Consider the following 19,977-nt stretch of genomic DNA (forward strand, 5'->3'; position numbering starts at 1 on the left):
CATCAACCATTAGAGCATAATTCAGATTTTATTGAACAAACCTCCCAATGATAACTATTTAAAAATAATTTAAAAAAACTCTTAATGCACTGTTCCTCATTATTATACACAACAGAGTTTCAGAACATTTTATATGTAAAGAACTGAAAATGGTCATTTGTTGAATTTGCAGCATTAGGAGGTCATATTTACTGAAATCAAAGCTATTTCAATCTAAACATCTTAACAGGCCAAGTTACATGTTAATATAGGAGCCGTTCTTTGATATCACCTTCACAATTCATGCATCCATTGAACTTGTGAGTTTTTGGAGAGTTTCTGCTGGAATTTCTTTCCAAGATGTCAGAATATCCTCCCAGAGCTGCAGTTTTGATGTGAACTGCCTCCCACCCTCATAGATCTTTGGCTTGAGGATGCTCCAAAGGTTCTCCATAGGGTTGAGGTCAGGGGAGGATGAGGGCCACACCATGAGTTTCTCTCCTTTTATGCCCATAGCAGCCAATGACACAGAGGGATTCTTTGCAGCATGAGATGGTGCATTGTCATGCATGAAGATAATTTCGCTACAGAAGGCACAGTTCTTCTTTTTGTACCATGGAAGACAGTGGTCAGTCAGAAACTCTTTGCCGAGGTCATTTTCACACCATCAGGGACTCTAAAGTGGTCTACCAGCTTTCTCCCTGTGATTCCGGCCCAAATATGACTCCGCCCCCTCCTTGCTGACGTCGCAGCCTTGTTGGGACATGGTGGCCATCCACCAACCATTCACTACTGCTCCATCTGGACCATCCAGGGTTGCACGGCACTCATCAGTAAACAAGACTGTTTGAAAATGAGTCTTCATGTATTTCTGGACCCGCTGCAACCGTTTCTGCTTGTGAGCATTGGTTAGGGGTGGCTGAATAGTGGGTTTATGCATGAATGCAAGCCTCTGGAGGATCCTACACCTTGAGGTTGGTGGGACTCCAGAGGCACCAGCAGCTTCAAATACCTGTTTGCTACTTTGTAATGACATTTTAGTAGCTGCTCTCTTAATCCCATGAATTTGTCTGTCAGAAACCTTCCTCATTATGCCTTTATCTGCATGAGCCCGTTTGTGCTCTGAATCAGCCACAAATTTCTTCACAGTATGATGATCACGCTCAAGTTTTCCTGAAATGTTTTCATACCTTGTCCAAGCCATTGCACTACTTGAGGCTTTTCAGCAGCAGAGATCCTTTTTCTTTCCCATATTGCTGAAACCTGTGGCCTGCTTAATAATGTGGAACGTCCTTCTTAAGTAGTTTTCTTTTAATTGGGCTCACCTGGCAAACTAATTATCACAGGTGTCTGAGATTAATTACAGAGATCCAGAGAGCCCTGAGACACAACAACAACAAAAAAATTGTATGTTTACCACACTAAAATCCAATTTGCATAATAATTTGGAACGCGGTGTATATATTTTGAACTTTGGCATTCAAGTCCATCAACCATTAAGATAACAGAGAATGCATCATTTAAAGACAGTAGCATGGAAATGTACTGTCAAAAACTTTGACAGCCTTAAATGATACAGAAACTTCAAATACAAATGTCACACTTAAGAAATGCTAACAGTTACCGCATTAATGAGAGTTTTAGTTGTTAGACAATACCTCTTTTACTTTGGCATTGATGATTCATTGATGCCTTTCAAAATCCCTCCTGCTGAGTGTCCTCTGTTGGCCTTGAGCTCTGAAATGAGCATCCTAACAGTCTCAACTGTCTGTCCTAAATCAGCCTCTCACCCCCCCCCCCCTTTTCACACTCCATTCATCCTCATCAAAAACCATCAGGGGGTCTTATTAGAAGACCACAACCCCATCTGCACCATTTTCACCCTCTGTAAGTTAAATTAATCACACTCTTTCTGTCTGCCTCTCCCTCTAAAACCCAGAGGGCCAGTCTAATCAGGTAAATATTGAGAGCATTTGTCCATTCTCTGTAACGTAACAAGGAGCTGGTCCAGTACTGGATCTACTGTATTCCCACCAGGCCATGACCACGCTTTAAACGCGGCCGGGGTAAGCCGCAGTGATGAGATAATGATGGGTTAGGGAGGGGAAAAAAACTGCTGCGGGACACAATGGGAAGGCCTGTGGGACACGTGGGAGGTTTCATAGGAGAGGAGGAAGGAACAAGAGGCTGGACTACACATCTCAGCCAGAGAGGGATCCCTTCTCTGAATGCTGAACAGAAGTTTGACTGGGGAAGTTTTTCTGTCCCTGACGAGGAGTCATTTCCAGTTTGATCTGCAGGACCTGAGACTTCTAGAGGATTAAAAACCAGTCCTGAAGATTGTCTTCAGCCATGATGAGTAACTTGTTGCACCAGCTAGGCCAAGATCTTGAGTTATATTATATATTTTCCTAATTAGCATATTTATCATGCCCATATGAGGGCATTAGATGTTATATGTACGGAGGCATGGCCTTTCTGGGCTCCAGTGGACCAACAATGGAGCTTTTTGACTTAAAGGAATACAAGAACATGCTCTTAAGACACAGGCAGTTCTTGTTTGTATGATTTAGCATCATTGTTCAGTCATTCCTTTGCAATTAAAAGTGCAGCAGAACATTCCCTCTCATCTCTGATTGTCAAAGAAAGAGAGGAAAAAAAATCTGTTGCACAATGTCAAAGCCGAGGCATGATTCAGCTGGAGGCGCTCGGCAAAGTGCATGAGGGGGAGGAGGAGGAGGAGGAGGGAGGGACGGGCTGAAGGGTGAGATGGGGAGGTAAAGAGCCAGTGAACAAGAAAAGAGATTTTTAAGAAGACAAGCAGCGGGAGAAGAGAGAGGAGGAGTAGGGAGAGAGGAAGAAAGAAAGGAAAATTGGAACTAGCCGCTAAAGCACGACTGTCCCTGTGGACGGCTGAGCGAGGATGCGTGCGTGTGTGATGGAATGACATGTCAGCACCGCATCTGCTCCGTTTACCACTCAGCTGGGTTGCCATGACGACCAGCACATCCTCGCTTGCTCGCTCGCCTTCCTCCTTTATGCATCCTCCCTCCCTCCCCCGCCCTCGCCGGGTCTAACTCTGACTTACATAAAACCTCTCCTTTGTGTGAAGGCAGAATCGCTCTCAGGTTGAGTGCATTGAAGTCTCCTTGAAAATGTGATATTGGGCATCGTCTCTATCTCCCTCTATCTCCATCTCTTTCTTTCTCGCATATGCCCACGCTCAAAATGTCTCCTGGCTTGTCTCCAGCTTTTCAGTTCAGCTGGTCAAATAAAAGCATCAAGCATTCAGGAAGGATAGAGGAAGTTGTTCGCTGAAAAGGAGCCTGCTTAGCATGTAGAGATCGTAGCAGGAGTGGCCTTACGCTCCACACCTCCATTCTCTTTGTACTCTGTCATCCCAGAGTATTTGTGTTTGTTTAACAGGCAGACATTTAGTTTGTACAGCCACATGTAGGGACTCTGTTGAACTGTGGCAGACCCTTTTACAACTTTTTAGTCAAATCACTTTATTTTGGAAGCACATTTAAAAACAACTAGAGTTAAACCAAAGTGCCTAACAGCAGACAGAGGATAAGACACAAGCATATAAAAGCTAATCTTATAGCTCATTTATGAACACTGCCATCTTGTGGTGGCCACCGTAAATGCAGTCAGCACCTACTGCTGCCTGCTGACAGTGACAGCAGTGTGGATAGTTGGATTAAAAGCATTAGCTAGCTGCTGATAATGGTGCTTTAAAAAAAGAAATTCAGAAAGACTAGAAAGATTAATCGTATTAATTGTAACCGATTAAAGTCCACATTTAGAGCACTGTTTGTTTTAAATGTGATTAATTGCCTGTTTTTGTCCCTTTCAGCACACTTTAGTTGTGCCCCTGTGTCTCCCTGTAGCCACAGTGATGGAAAATAAGAGCACCACTGCTCCTTAATTTCTCATTTCTCTGTTAAATATTCACAGACAGCTCAGTGGACGGGTCAAAAGTCATCTGCACTTTGTGAAATCAGGCATTTACCTTTTTACTGCCCTGTTATTTCCTTTTACATCCATAGCAAGGTCTTTTTTCTGCTTGCTTACACCACAACTCCGCCGCACCTGAAAGTACAGGCTGTTACTCCTGATTGGTCCTGTCCCTTTCTAACCAGACTCAAACTGTTCAGATGAGAGCTTTGCAAGATGGATTCACCAGTGAGAAACAAGGAAACAGGTGAATCCATCTGCCTTGCAAGGTTAGCTGTTTCCGTCTTACTTTGAAAAACTGGAGAGAAAAACATGTAAAATACTGAAAAAATGAAAACAGGTTGGTTTTAATTTCATTATGTCTTCTGATGAAAAAAGAAAGATAAAAGAACAGAACCCTGGTGGTGTAACACTTGTTTTTTCCTGTATGTGTAACGTTATGGGGAAAAAAAGAATATTACATCACCAGTGTCCCATTCTTTGACCTTTCTTTTCTAATTGGAACACAAAAACAAAATTAAAAAACGAAACCCAAATAACAGGGTGTTTTTCATGTTTTTCAACCCAAATTAGCTGGGAGGTCCCTGAGAAATCCAACTGGATGGAAGCATATGTATGAACCTCTCAGTTTTAATTGTGCATTCACAGATGTGCAAGTGACCCATGCCATGGGCACTAATACCCCCACACCATCACTGACGCTGGCTTTTGAACTTTGCTTTGACAACAATCTGGATGGTCCCTTTCCTCTTTAGCTCATAGGCCTTGACAGGCATTATTTCCAAGAGCAGATTGAAATGTGGACTCGTTGGACCACAGCACATTTTTCCACTTAGGTCAGTCCATCTAAAATACTAGAAAAAAGCTGGATCCTTTCAGTTATCTATTAATCCAAGTACACTGAAAAAAGTAAAACAATGCTGTTGTTGGATTGATGTAATTTTTTTGTTTTATAACAGCCTAAAATTATTGATTTGTTCATTAAATCTAAATCCTCTAAATTATCTTAATGGCTGAACCTATGTTTTCTATTTAAACTGCCAACTGGATACCAAATTAAATTCCGCCATTGGATCAATGTATTGTGGCGATCCAGGAGGCAGTCACCTGGAGCAGGGACTGCTGGGATTGTTTGGTACGAGGGAATTCACTCTTCTGATGTTCTATAATGTTCATGTTTCATTGTGGGGTCGTAATGGTGCATGTTTTGTTTGTTGGTTCATGTTTTTGGGGGAGGGTGTTCTTTTCAAGTGTCACACCATGTATGAGAGCTTGTCTATGAGCCATTCCTCACCACAGCTTGCAACAGCAATTTTATTGCATTTAGCCTGCTGTGTGCATGCACATTCGTAACAACATCCCGTAGGTCCCGAGTGGATTCAAAAAACATTTGCTGCAACAGCAGCTGTCACTTTCTGAGTGGGTCTCCCTTTACACCCCAGCCCAGGCATCCAGCGTTGACCTACGTGTCGAAACGCATCCTTTGTGATTAAGGGAAATTTTTATTTTTAGTTTTGGACAATCTAAAATAATTAGACTTGCTAAACCTTTAAACATAGTTTCTATGAAGTTAAGAAAATTACATTTACCTAGTTTAAAAAAATAATTAATTGATTCAATCCAAAATGTTTTGTGTGATTGATTACTTAATTTTTTTTAAGTTCAACCAATGTTTTACTTTTTTCAGTGTACCTGTACAATGTTTACAGAGTTTTTGAACATTCCACAACTTTTCTGGACTTTTCCTGCCATTTCCTTCCCATTTTCCTGTCCATTCTTTTGGAGCATGTTGCAAACATCAAAATAAAAATGTGTTTATTTTTAAGTTTACAAGTTTATATATCTAGTCTATATCTACGACAACATTTTGCTCTGTTTTACGTTTTCGTTTCCAAAAAGTTCCAGGTTCAGAAGGCAACATTTTCAAAATGATCTCTGTTCACATGAGACTGCAGAAAACACCAAAAACGATGTAGTATACATGCCAGGCCAGTAGATGGCGGTGTGATTTTGCATTGTCCAATATCGCCTTCAGGCTGCCCTTCGACGGCATATGGGTCGATCAGAATCTGGTGCAGGTATGAAATACGTCCCCGCTGATCCAAGTGATGGTGAAGTAAATCAACACTTTGTTGGAGAAGAGACCTACAGTTAAACTGGAAAGAGTGAGGAGCACGAACAGTACACTGGTGTCGGCCATCTTTGCTTTTGTCTTCCCATTCGCGCATATGATATAAGCCTACTCGTGCATGGATATTTACTGCAGCCGCACTGCGCATGTCCGTTTTCAGAAAGTGCTGGTATCCCTGTTATACGGAGACGGGGGCGTTTTGAAAAACTTCCACTCTGGAGCCCATTCTTTAAAACTTTGTTCTGTAAAGGGGGCATAAATCATAGGTCCTGTTTTTATGATCAAATGTTAATAAAGTATTAGTAAAACCCTACGGCCCAGGCAGCATCTCCACTGTGTCAATACTTTTTCCTCTCTGACTTTGACTTTGATGAAGATGGGATTCAGCTAAAGCTTTCTCTCTGTGGGTTTTGCTGTTTAAACAAAGTCTTGTTCTGTTTTTCTTTGTGTTGTTTCTGACCATGGAGCTGTCAGAATGTCTGACAGAAACATGCACAGAGTGAAACACAAAACTGCTGAAAGTATTTTGAGCGTGAAGGAAACAGTGCTCATTCTTTTCCTCATGTATTTTTCATGAATATCAAAGATGATGTTGCTCTGGTGGGTTAGGGCGATGCTCGAGTCATGATACTCACTTAGAACGTAAAAGACCACAGAGACTCTTAGTTAATGATTCCCCGCTGCAGATGTGGGTGGAATGGTGGAAGCAGAGCAGCTTTAATGAAATAATGACAGAGCAGTTACTAGGGCCTTCTTCCAACACACGGTCATGTTCCCATGACTTCAGGAGACACAACATTTACATTTGTTTTCTAGGAGCCAGCTGTGTTTATGTTTTGGTGTAAAGGCCATACTGAAACTTATGTTGAGAATAGTTGAAACCAAAGCTGTGCACATGTTTGGTAGATGTAAAGTTCATCTTAATTACTGATGTGTAATGTTCAAAATAACAAGAGTATCTGTACTTCATGTGACCAATCAGTGAACAAGCATTTTTCTATTTGCAGCTGTTGCGACTGTCATCTTTTGCATCTGTCTATTAAGAGACTACAGCAGGAGAAGCTACCATCAATCACAGCAAAATGAAATGCATGTGAAACATAGCAAAGCATCATCATTTTTCACCATGTGCACATGGATCATCCTGGTCTTAAAATGTCATTTAGGAGACCGGAATTGGAACCCCCAATATCCTTCACCATAACAGGCAACGTAAACTACTCAGCAATCCAGCCACCTATGGTGTGACTATACTCTAGTGAGACCTGGATGCTGACTGATGGTCAGAGGAGCCTACTTTGTGATTTCTCTTCGGCACATTTTTGAGTATCAATGGTAAGACCATGTGTCTAATACTGACATGCTCAGGAGAGCGAGGATGGGAAGGGTCAGCTGCCAGATACAGGAATGCTTCTCAGGGCACCTGGCACGCTTTCCCGGACCTGATCCACTTCACCTCATGCTTGGTGCCCAGCACCCTGTGGCTTCGACAGGACCTTATGCTGTGGTGGGGACAGCTGGAGAGATGGCCCAGGCCTGGATGATGGCCATCAGGAGGTCAGAGCAGTAAAGGCCCAAGAGGAGCATGCTGTCATACCTGAACTGACCTGCTAGTTTCAGCACAAGGATGCCATGCTATATGCTGCACAAGTAACAACTAGGGCTGGGTATTGCCACTGCCACTATTGCCTATCCTGGATATGGTCTTTTTTGTCCAGTTTGCCTCTGTCTTTGTAGTGTTTAAATCCAAAATGCAGTCGGAGGTCGTAGAATAAAGCACACTGTAAGGAGCGACAAATACGGGGGGTTCAAAAACAGTCGGGTTTTGCTGCTCTTGAACGAGCATCCAAGACGATCACTATTGTATGTTTGAGTTGAGTGCAGCAGCAGCTTAAGCGTTCTCCACCTGCTCGTGCCGTACCAGAAGAGGTTTCCGTTTGAGGATGAGATATCCAGCTCATATTGATAACGCGCCCAGATATCCAAAATTAGATAATTGGGCGTGAGATTTAAACCTTGAATCAGAGTGTAAACGTTTTTAAAAAACGTGTGCAGGTCAATTTTCAGGCTGCATGAGTGATATAAGTCTGAAACTGGTAGTGCGAGGAGCCAACAGGAGAGGGAAAAGGCATATATCAAAAGATACATCTTTGGATTTTATGGATATCAAATTTTTGAAAAAAGAATCGATCTGAATCGGAGAATCGATTTTTTGAACCCAGGCCTAGTAACAACGGCCTGGCTTCACAATAAAACAATGAGGGTACTAGACTGGCCTGCATACAACACAGATCTGTCTTCTTATAAAGCGTTTTATACGACAATGAAAACCAAATGTTTGGGATCAACTTCAGATGTACATTAAGCAAGAATTAATAGAAATTCCACCCCTAACACTGACAGGTCCAAGATGCAGAAACAGCTCATTCTGAGCAGAACTTAAACTAACGCGTTTTAGATGTGCAAAAATTCAATACTAGAGTGCTATTTTCAGCAACAAACTTCACAGGCATGTTTTAGGGACCTGAGAGACCAACATAAACTTGACTTAAAGGGGTAAAATATGTGACCTTTAAACATTTAGTGTCATCAGTCCAGAGAGAGGAAGCAGTGATGTAACATGGTGATAAACATGCCCCTGTCCCAACTTTTTAAGGAGGTTGCATGCATCCAAATCAGATTGTGTGTCTGCTTCCAACAAACTTTTGTCAGTTTGAATATTCTAAGTCTTGTCTTTGTGCTGTACTCTTTTCACAGTTTACACTTCATAGAAACTTTTGGGAATTGGGGCTTGCACATTTCTGTGAATATTCATTCTGTTCATGTGAAAATAATGAAGTGATGACTGCCTCTGATGAATGTTAGATTAGTAGCACGATTGGATATTCAAGTTGGGGAAGTGCTGTCTCAGTTTAACATTAGGATCTGCCAATTGGCACTGTTGACAGCCCACCAGCCCAAGTCATTTTTGGGTCAGAGGAAGTCATCCTTAAGACATACTCTGATTTATTTCACATGAGGGACATAATCAAACAAAGAAATGGGATGTTCTGTTATAAATACACAAACTGAAAGTTCCTCCAAGGAGCCTTAAATTAGACTAAACTGAGCACAGACTTCCTTCTACACATGGCAGTGAAACAGCCCAGCATCGTCTCATTAAGAAGTGAAATATTTCTGCCATTTTACACACCAAAGAGTGTGTAGACAAAGCCATCTGCTGCTGTCGTTAATGTCCCCAGGCGGACACTGTACTCTGCCAAACAGCTATACAGGGAGTCCAAGACTCTGACGGCAGCTGTGTATGTTTTAGCGTGCGTGTGTCACATATGGGCCCATAACATACAGCCACACATACATTGTGTAAGATCTTATAAACATCCTGCATGTTTGTATCTGTGAATGTTTGACAGAGAGCGTGTATATGTGTGGGTTTTGTATGACAGCGAGTGTTCAGAGCTGGAAAATCCCCTGGGCTTCATTTTTTTGTTTCTATTTCTAGACACACAAAGTGCTGACATTATCCTTTTTGAATGCAGCCTCGTATGAAACCTGCCGGCCACTCTTTCATCCTGCTCACAAGCCCGCTTCACGGAAACATGGAGGATTTTATGTAACATGCAACATGTTAGGTCTTCAGAGCTACATACTAGGGATGCACAGTGTCAGCAGATTTCAACCCTTTGTACAAACATCGGCATCAATCAAATCATGTTGCATGAACAGATATCAGTCATCAATGTTTATCTGATGTGTCCAATCAGTGTTACGCTGCTATCTGGCATTTGTAGCTGCTGAATCAAATAACACTTTTTTAAGGCCTGTTGGGCAAATTCTGGTCCAATTTCATGTTCAAATGGTGGCATACTAGGAGTGTTACACCAAAAATAATGTATCAGCACCAGCCAAATTGCTATGTTGAGCATGAACATGCTTTTCAAAACTACATATGCAAGGGAAAGTTGAAGGAAAGCTGTATGATGCAAAGAAAAGCCATACGAGAACAGGATCCATGAATTCCCCTGTTGGAGTTGATGGATTGTGTATTTAATGAGTTTGATGAGGGAAAGCCGGAAATACTGGAGGTCTCTATAGCATTAGCTGAGCAGTTGGCATATCAGCCCCCCGATCTAAAAATAACTTGCACCGACAACTAAAGGAAACAAACCTATTACTAAGACTATAGGGATTATGGTAATGGGTAAATTTGCCAAAATGTTGAAGTATTCCTTTAAAACAATTTCAGCATGTTCACAGATTTACCGATTTGATTCAAAAATGGCGCTAATTACAAAGAAAAAAAATGAAAAAATGAAAACACACTTTTTGTTTCAGGCTTCTCAAGGGCCCCTCCCTACTGTGGGTCCAGGGAATCAGTACCCTTTTCCCATGGCTTCACGGGTAAAACAAAGAACCAGGACTGTTAGGCAGCTAGAATCGTGAATCAGAAAAGAATGGGACAACATTCCTCTCCCAAAACTCCAGCAACCCGTCTCTTCACTTCCCAGATGTTTGCTGGCTGTTATTAGAAAAAGAGCAGGTGCTATGCAATGTTAAACATGGCCCTACTTTTTTGAGATCACCGTTCATCCAGAATGAGCTAGTATTTTTCATGAAATGGTAGAATGTTTCAACATCTAATATTTTGTTTATGTTCTATTGTGAATTGGTTTATTAGAGATGAAAATTATTGAATTCAGTTTTTTTTTATATTTAGTGCGCCAACTTTTTTTAAATTTGAGTTGGAAATTAGGGCTGCACGGCGGCGCAGGGGTAAGCACTATTGCCTCACAGCAAAAAGGTCGCTGGTTCGGTCAGGGCAAGGGGCCTTTCTGTGCAGAGTTTGCATGCTCTCTCTGTGCACGCGTGGGTTCTCTCAGGGTATTCCGGCTTCCTCCCACCACCAAAAAACATGCTCATTAGGTTAATTGGTGACTCTAAATTGCCCGTAGGTGTGAATGTGAGTGTGCCTGGTTGTCTCTCTCTATATGTCAGCCCTGTGATTGACTGGCGACCAGTCCAGGGTGTACCCTGCCTCTCGCCCGATGACAGCTGGGATAGGCTCCAGCCCACCCCCACCCCTGCGACCCGGAACGGAATAAGCGGAATAAAAGGATGGATGGAGTTGGAAATTAAAATTAAATCAAAGACTGCATCTCTATCTCTGCCAGTGTTGACCAACATTTGCAGATCATTCCATATGTGCATCACTGCCTCTTACTCTGCTGGAGGCAGAGTGAGAGGCAGCACAAGAGGCAGTAAAATCTGTGTACAACAGTGACTGGATGAGTGTCTAATCACTGTCTTTGCTCTTCATCTTTTGTCTCTTGTAGATGTAATGTCCAGGATTACATCTGGCACAAGGGTGCTCGCTGTGAATCCGTGGTGACTGAGTTCCAGGTGATGTGTCTGGCTGTGGGCGCCTCGGCTCTGGTGGTCCTGCTGCTCTTCATGATCATCGTCTGCTTTGCCAAGAAGCTCCACGTGCTCAAGACCGAGAACAAGAAGCTGCGCAAACGCAGGTGAGGCTCCAGTAAAAACCTGTGAGACCTTCAATTTAGAAAAAGACCATCTACTTCTGTCTTTATTGACAAAGTGGTCCACCCTCTCCCAGTGTAGAGGCATGATTCAGGTAAATATTTTGGATCCAACCTAGACACATAATCCCTTCCTGCATGTACCGTAAGTAATGTTAAGAGGTTTTCTTTCCAGCATGTTTCTGCTTCTAAATATACAAATCCAATGGAAACTCCCCCTCTTAAGAGCTTCTTTTAGTCTGTGTGATTTGTCCTGTGAGCTACAGGCTTTTCCTTGGATCAGTTTATTTGTCCAAGATGAAAAAATCAATCCAGCAAAAGTAAAAAAGTAGTCTTTATTGCTTTGCTCAGAGGCACTGTGCTGCAGCACATTTATTTGAAATTACCCAGCAGACACTGCTGTGGTACATTACTCTCATCGGTGATAAAGATTGGAGGAGAAAGATATGTCTCAGTGAATGGAGCTGCCTCTGAGCCAAACAACTCTGCAACTTTTGTTTAAAGAGAAGTTTGAAGAACGACACAGAGGGGTAGATAGTGTGAAGGCTCATTAATGCTCCCTTTATGTAGGAAAACAGATGAATACGGTTTTAAAAACACAATTAGAATTACCTTACATTTGGGTGGACATTAAACCAGTAGAGGGTGTGGATTCTCTCCCTCACTATGGTCTGTCTGACATTTACTTCCTGTCTGACCTCTGCCTTTGTAGCTGGTAGTCCCTGCGCCATAGAGAGCTAACATCTGAAGTTTCTAATCAGCTGCACATTCTTACCTCAGAAAATCCCTCCATTTTCCAGATTAATCTGAATTTCCGGCCTATCTTCAACCTTCGGCTAATCAACACTGCCTCCATGATTTACGCTGGCAATGTTTGGCTTGGATTGGATCCGTTTTCCAGAGAGCGTGCAGAAACACTGACAAAACAAACACAGAGTATGGACAGATGGTTTCATCCGTATCCATATGTATATTTACTGTAGATCATTAATAAGCCTCTTGGTTGGAGACAAGTTTACTGTTAACCAGTAACAGACTGGATTTTGTATTTGCAACAGACCAGCCCTTTTTTCCTCAAACACCAATCCAACTGTTAAGCTCAAGTAAAAACCGTACACACTGACTAAAACTGAGAAATATGGGACACACATTATGCAAACAACATACAATATAAGCACTGCATTCACTGATGTATGCTGGCAATGACTGGACACCATCTGTGGGAATTTGAGCTCTAGTAGCTTCAGCATGATTTGTTCCACTTAATGGAAACATTCAGCACGTACAGAAGGGTTTAAAGTTTGTTTTTCGCCACTTAGAATGAACTATTTTATAGAAAGTATATAATAATACACTCACAGAAATATTTAGGCCTAAAGCATATAAAATTTCCATCCATCTGAATTACTTAGATTTAACATAAACTAGCAAATAAACTGTATGTGCTGCATATTTGTCACTCAAATATAAATGAAACAATTAAGAATGAGATTTATGTAACAATACCATTAAACCAAATGTGTTTGAATGGATGAACATGGATGTACTGAAATCTTTATGTAAACCTGTTGTAAACCAATCTCATAAATTTTAACTAAATGAATCTTGGTTGATTCACAGCTTGTGATATTTAAACTATGTCCATATGTTTTAAATGATTAAATTTAATTGTTTTCACAATTAATAGATTTATGCTGATTTTAAGGAATTTGAATGAATAAATTCTAAAAATGTAATCATTTAAATAAAATCAAATAGATGTAAATACTTAAAAATAAACTATGCCGTGATTCATTTTTTGAGAGTACAACAGTTTAACAGCATGTTAGCTAAGCTGCTGGGGCAGCACTGTTCCTGGCTGCTCTGCAACCAAAATTATGGGTATATTTGGGAAATTAATGTGTTGATTTAACAGATTTTGCACACTCAGCCAACATTTTTTTTTCGCTGCTTTTCCCCTTGTTTGTTTTTATCCCTGCTTAATTTTGTTTTTGCATAGCATCGTTATGTGGAAATTGGATTTTACTTCGACCTTTTCCCCCTTACTGCTACGGATGTTTCTAGGCGTAATTTCCCATCCAGTTTAATGCAAAATATGCATTTGTTTGGCTGACTAGTCAAGAAGGTTGTATCTGCAGGCTCACAGGCAGCAGCTTCAGGACCATAGATCTTTGCCCCTGCTTGAACACATGCTGTTGTTTATGTGCAATCTTTTAAATACAGATTGCTAGCCATTGCTATCGCTACTACTCACATCAGCGATGGACGACAATCAGGGCGTAGTACTTAATGAGTGGTACTTATGCTTAAGTCGTTCAGTATGAGGTGGCAGCTGGATAGCTTAGTGGTTTACGTTATTGACTGTATGAGAGACTGGGGGTTCAAATCTCAGTCAGAGCTCAAGCATCCAGTGTGGGCCCCTGGGCAAGGTCCTTAACACCAGGAACACCTGTCCTAGATGTAAGTTGCTTTGGCCAAAAGCGTCTGCGTAATGACATTGTAATTGTAATTGAGGTATTTCTATTAAGAAATAAAGTTAGTCGAATGAAAAGTTGTTAAAATGAAATAAGTAAAATTAAATGATAAAGGAATTCGAGAGTCTGTACCCAAAAAAAGATTAAATTTAGCTGAAGATGTACATTATGGCACAGAGCAATGATGTCCAGAAGTGCTATTACCCCCATTTTTTAAACATCACTGTAGCACGTTTGGACTTCATTATGATGAAGAGTAAACACAACAATCGAATAAAACAAACAAACAAATAAATGCAGTATAGGATGGTTTACTCTTGGAGAAAGATGACATTAGGTTTCGTCTTGGCTTGGCACCTATCATTGGGCGGAAGCTGTCAAGCCGCATAATTTTCCACCAGAAATATGTCACACCCTGCCGTGCATAAAGCCTAGAATCAGTCTGACCATTAATGAGAAAACATGTATCGTCAGCTGTTTTTTCAGTGAAACAATGGGTCATCCTGAGTGGCCCAAATGGACGAAATTTGGGCGGCCTCACTGGCATTTTCCCAAATTCAAGATGGCCAGTTCTGTTAGCTATACTTGCATGGATGCATGATGGCTACTACAGGTCCCCTGTGTTGGTTTTACATTGCACATCCTCAAAAGTTAATGCAATGCAGTTGTCAACAGAAGCAGGGGCAACAATGGCTGAAGTTTTAAAGACAAACCAGTCACTGCATAAAGACAAAAGTGTCCCTCAAACTAGCTGGAAACCAATAAATTCTGTTTCAAAACTTGATGTTTAAATGTTACAGCTCAAATGGTGAACGTGTTAACTCGAGAATTTGAGCCAAGAGAGTCCTTGGCTGTTTGTTTTAGTTCCTTTTTTTAACTTCATATCTGATGAGGATATTTTGACATGAATGTAAAAACCTTAACCTTAGAGAGACATTCATGAGGACTCTGTTTTCATCAGCTGCTGTAACGACTACATCTACAAACTCACTTCAGTTTGTCTGCAAAACTTTTTGTCGCCTTGTTGTTCGTGCTGCTGTGTCGACACTGTCACATCCTCTCTAATGTTCATGTGCAAGCTGCATCCTTCAATGGCCTTAATTTTTCAGGCTGCTCCGCAAAGACAAAGGGAATGCCATGTTAAAAGCAAGTATATCTGCAGCTTAACAGCTATGCAATCACAGACATGCATAAAAAAAGATCTGTTTCCATGCTTTTGATCAGTCAGTTCACTCATTTTTTACTCATTTATGAATCAAACCCCTGTGAGGATGCAGTTGGATGTCGAAGCTTGTGAATGTGCTAATGAAACCAGGCCACATCAAATTTCAAGGCAGCAGACAGGATAAGAAGGTTAAAAAATAAGATAGAAGAGGAAGAATGGGGGGGGGAAGGAGGTTTAGGAGGATGAGGAGGGTCTGTGAGACAGAGGAAGATGGGGATGGGGGGATGGGCGACAGAGAAGAGAGAGACAAGGACAGTCTGAGAGAGGAGGAGGAGGAGGAGGGGGGGGTAGAGATCAGCTGGAAGAGGAAGCGAACGAGCGAAGAAGACAATGAAGGCGCGCAGGAGATGGAGAAGGAGGGAGGTGGAGGGGAGCTGATGGTGAGCAGAAAAACCAGATGACAGATTAAAAGAGGGAGGCGGCAGGAGGAGACGGAAACCAGAATAGACGGAGAGACAAATAGTTCTGCATGATCCGAGAGGATTTTTTTAGCAATTAGGAAACATAATGGCCAGGATAGATCGCCCTAGATAGTGTTGCATTTCTTTGAAAACACAATTACAACAGCTAAGCCTTATTATCTCCGCCAAAGAGGTTATGTGATCAGGAGGGTTTGTTTGTTAGTTAGTTTGTTGGTTTGTTAGCAACATAACGCAAAAATTTGTGGACAGATTTTGATGAAATTTTCAGGAAATGTCAGAAATGGCATAAGGAAGAACTGATTAGATTTTGGGACTGATCTGGATCACCGTCTTGATCCAGGAATTTTTTGAAGGATTCTTCACTATTGGGAGATAGGGCTAATGGCGGAGGTCTGCGCTCTCTGGGTGTTTTTCTAGTTTTCTTGAGCTGCCATTACTACAGTTCAGGTTTACAATTGTTGCCATGGCTGTGTTTGTTATGCTTCCTCCTTTAAGGCAGCCTCCTTCCTTGTTGGCTTTCTCTCTGTTCTGTGTAACAATACACAGAATGTAGCTTAGCTGTCCTCGTGTTTCCCCCCACACAACAGGATGTGTGATAGTAGATACGGAACATATTCAAGACTTTAGGTCTGAGTGGCTTCGATCATCTTCAGAGCAGATCTTAACAGAAAGATCACTCTCAACCCCTAACACCACAGGAAAATCAGGCGTTTTTTATTATTAATTCATCCATACACTTTTGAGCCTCTGATAATGGACATACTCTAAATAAACGGCTGTAATCCCTAAAGATTAATTGCCATATCTTTGGTGACCCTGTAAATTAAAGCTGGCAGCCTACACTTAAGACCTAAAACAAACCTGTGATGGCAGACTGAACACCTGTCTGAGTTTACAATCACAGAAAAATGATTTAATACGTCTTGCTGTAATCACTTCTTAGTTTGAAGTTTCACTTCTGTGATGCTTCATACTCCCTGTTGGGAGTGTTCACAAAAAAGCACTAAAGAAATTGTCACAGCTATTGACTTTTATTGTGAAAGAACTGACGGCAGTAGCATGTTCATCATTAACTCGATTTGGTTTATGCATCATCCAGCGACTTTATGCAGGTTAAGTGTTTACAGCAGCATCTTTGGTTTAATGCCACAGTCCACTTCTTGGACTCGGTATGGACTTACATTAAGTTCAAACACACTTTAAAACTGTTGTTTAAGCTGAATCACTGCAGCGCTGGGCTGAAAACAAACCGAGACAGCTCAGCTGTGTTACATCCCCAGACAGATACAGATGCGTTCTTCAAAGTGAGCACAGCTGCTATGTTGTAGTTTTAACTGAAATCAAACTTGGAGAGGAAGAAACACAAGTTTAACTACTTAATTTTATCATCTTGCAAATTAAGTACAGAGCCATGAGTGGGTGATGTTCACTTAGTTTCCTGGCTGCTTGTTATGCTAGAGCAAAAACTTGCAACTGACTGGACTCAGAGTGATGTTTCCATTATTTTGCTAGCAGTACCATCAGTTATGCCTCCCATGGGCACTACAGCTGAACGCTTCTGTTTAAACCGGTAATGACGGTGGTGCAGAAATCCATGCTAGGGATGTTCTGATCCCTTTTTTCCCTTCTTGATGCTGATTCTGATACCAAGGTGTTGGGTATCAGCCGATACCGAGTACTGATCCAATACCTGTGTGAACTTTCTGGACTCACTGTGCACACTAGCAAATTATTATAGACCTATATTTGACTCAGAACATGGCTCAACTGATAAAATCATTATGTACAGCATCTCTCTGAGCCTAAAGTTGTTTTTCTATCCTTTTTGTTTTAGTCTAGTTTTAGTCAATGAAAACTCAAAACATTTTAGTCTAGTTTTAGTCCATAAAAAGTCCTCTCATTTTAGTCTTAACTTTAATACCAAGCATTTATTTTATTGCCTAAATCTGGTACCAAATCATGTTAGTGCGATCTATGCACCCTGCCAAATCTGGGGTCCCTGCTTTCTACAGCTGAGAGGCAGAAGAGATACAGATGTATTGTTTTTTTTTTTTTTTTTTTTTTGACAGATTTACCAACAGTGGAGAAATATCATGGATTTTGAATGTCTGACAAAAACTATGTTACATTTTAGTCTAGTTTCAGTCATCTTGGTGAAAACTAAGCCTACTTTATGTCAGTTTTAGTCATCACAAATCTATTTTTGTTAGTCTAGTCTAGTTTAGTCTAGTTTTTGTCATGGAAAAACATTTTTAGTTTCATGGTTTTAGTCGACAAAATTAACACTGCTAGCTTCAAGAGGAAAACAAGTAAGAGGCAACGATTTATGGTTCAAAAGTTATTCAACTTTTAATAAACTGTGTCACTTCTAGTCATGCATGATAGCACTGGTGTGGAAAGCATTTTAACGATCACATTCAGAGAAAAACTGTCACGCAGTCTCCATTCTTTGCTGCTGCAGTGGGGCCTTTGGTTCTTCCGTGTGCTCTAAAAACAGTAGCTCGTGCATGAAGTGTTTTCCAGCAGTGAAGAATAACTGATTTCCGGTTTATGGCTCTAACAGTTAGCATGACCAAACAAAACAAAAAATAAAGTTAAACCAAACGGTATCGGATCGGTGCAAACTTGTGTACTCGCCGAAACAAATCCCTGCATTTTAATCAGTATCAAATGTATTTCTGGTACTGGTATCAGAATCAACTCTAATCCATTCTGTGGCATAAATTTCACCAGTGACAGTATTGGTACTGGTTTACTGCCCACCACTAATGCAAACTAAACTTGGAGAGGAACAAACACGTTTTACCTCATTACTATGCCTCACGTTATCAGAGACAGACTATGTTTGACTTGTTACCTGACTGCCCTGTAGTCCTGGAGCTCATCCTGCTGGCTGGACTCAGGCTGAGCTGTTGTCTGTCACGTATCACTCCGCTGCACAAATGGTAGCATTGGGTATGCCTCATTTGTGCACTACAACACAACACATGCATTTAAACTGGTGATGTCTGTGTTGCAAAATTCAATTAGGTGGCAGAAATTTTTAACAGTGATGGTTTTGATTCTGGTTTACCAACGAAGCTCTACTCTACAGGGGTATTTTTTTTCTCTTTTCTTACTCATAGAGCTTGCTAGCTTATTTTACAAAGTGGAGATAATGGTGGATGTATGATATCCATATTTCCATATGCATGTTTAAGATGTTCTACTCTGACATGGAGACAAAACTGTTCTGCTCACTGCTGTCTTTGGCTCCTCAGCAGCACACCTCTGTTTCTCCACCTTCAAAATAAAAGCACTAAAACTGACAGGGCAGTGAATCAAATATTTATGAAGAGTGTCCAGTGGTGTCCCATACCGCTTTAGATTTCACCACTAGCTCTCTGTGATATCTGTTTTTCCTTCCCTTATGAAATATTAGAGTATTTCTGGGGTTGGAGCCCTGGTAGAAAGTCAAACATCCTGAATCGAGCTCTCAGTTCCGTCTTAGGACTTTACAGCAGGAATAGGATGGCATTCTGAAACCTTTATGTATGTGTTAAAATGTTTCAGTTCCACTGTATGGATTTCAGTGTGAAATAAATGGAGAGAGATCGCCCTTTAGAGGATGGCAGGCTGAATACGAAGTGAAGGAGAGAAGCAGAGTGACAGACAGATTGAAGGATTGAATACAAAGAGGAGTGGAGGATGGAGGGTGGGGGTGGAGAGGTCGGTTTGGCTTTGCTTTGCCAGCTCCGGTGTTTTAGCTGCTGTCTCCCTAGCAACAGAGCGGTCCTGGATGAGAGCAGCCGCCCGGCGATCGAGCGCTGAGGATGCAAATGTGAACTGAAGCACCAAATCCTCAACACCAGATCCCACGCTAACCGCTCTATTTTTATCTCAACGGGAAAGGTTAGCATGGTAGTCATGGTGGACGAGATTATGGATGAAGAAGAGGAGGGTGAGGAGGAGTAGCAGTGCAGCCAGAACCCAGCCGAGCTAGCAGGAATTAAAAAAGAAGCAGAAAACGGTGATGTCACTGGTACTCTGCATCCAGCTGAAAGTAGGGCAGTCTGAACAGGAGGGGGGAGGGAGGGAGGAACGGGGGGGGAGGCGGGGTTGACCTACATACAGCTGTGCGACCTGAGGGGTGTGCAGCGTCGGGGTGCAGCATGAAAGAGACAACACAGCCTCATCAAGTGGTCGGCAAAAAGAAATCGAAGAGGAGAAGGAGGAGGAGGAGGAGGAGAGGAAAGACGAGAGGAGTAGA

At 41.6% G+C, this 19,977-nt stretch overlaps 1 protein-coding gene across 10 annotated transcripts in view; it reads left to right on the forward strand.

The window, feature by feature from the left end:
• cspg5a (chondroitin sulfate proteoglycan 5a) overlaps positions 1 to 19,977 on the forward strand; it is a 121,774-nt gene that overhangs the window by 62,041 nt on the left and 39,756 nt on the right. For all 10 annotated transcript variants that reach the window (XM_041792650.1, XM_041792640.1, XM_041792643.1 and 7 more), the window contains exon 3: positions 11,404 to 11,592. In XM_041792650.1, the coding sequence (XP_041648584.1) occupies positions 11,404 to 11,592 (189 nt within the window). The remainder of the gene's footprint in view (positions 1 to 11,403; positions 11,593 to 19,977) is intronic.

Source organism: Cheilinus undulatus, linkage group 8 (genome assembly GCF_018320785.1).
Source record: "Cheilinus undulatus linkage group 8, ASM1832078v1, whole genome shotgun sequence".
Lineage (NCBI taxonomy): Eukaryota > Metazoa > Chordata > Actinopteri > Labriformes > Labridae > Cheilinus > Cheilinus undulatus.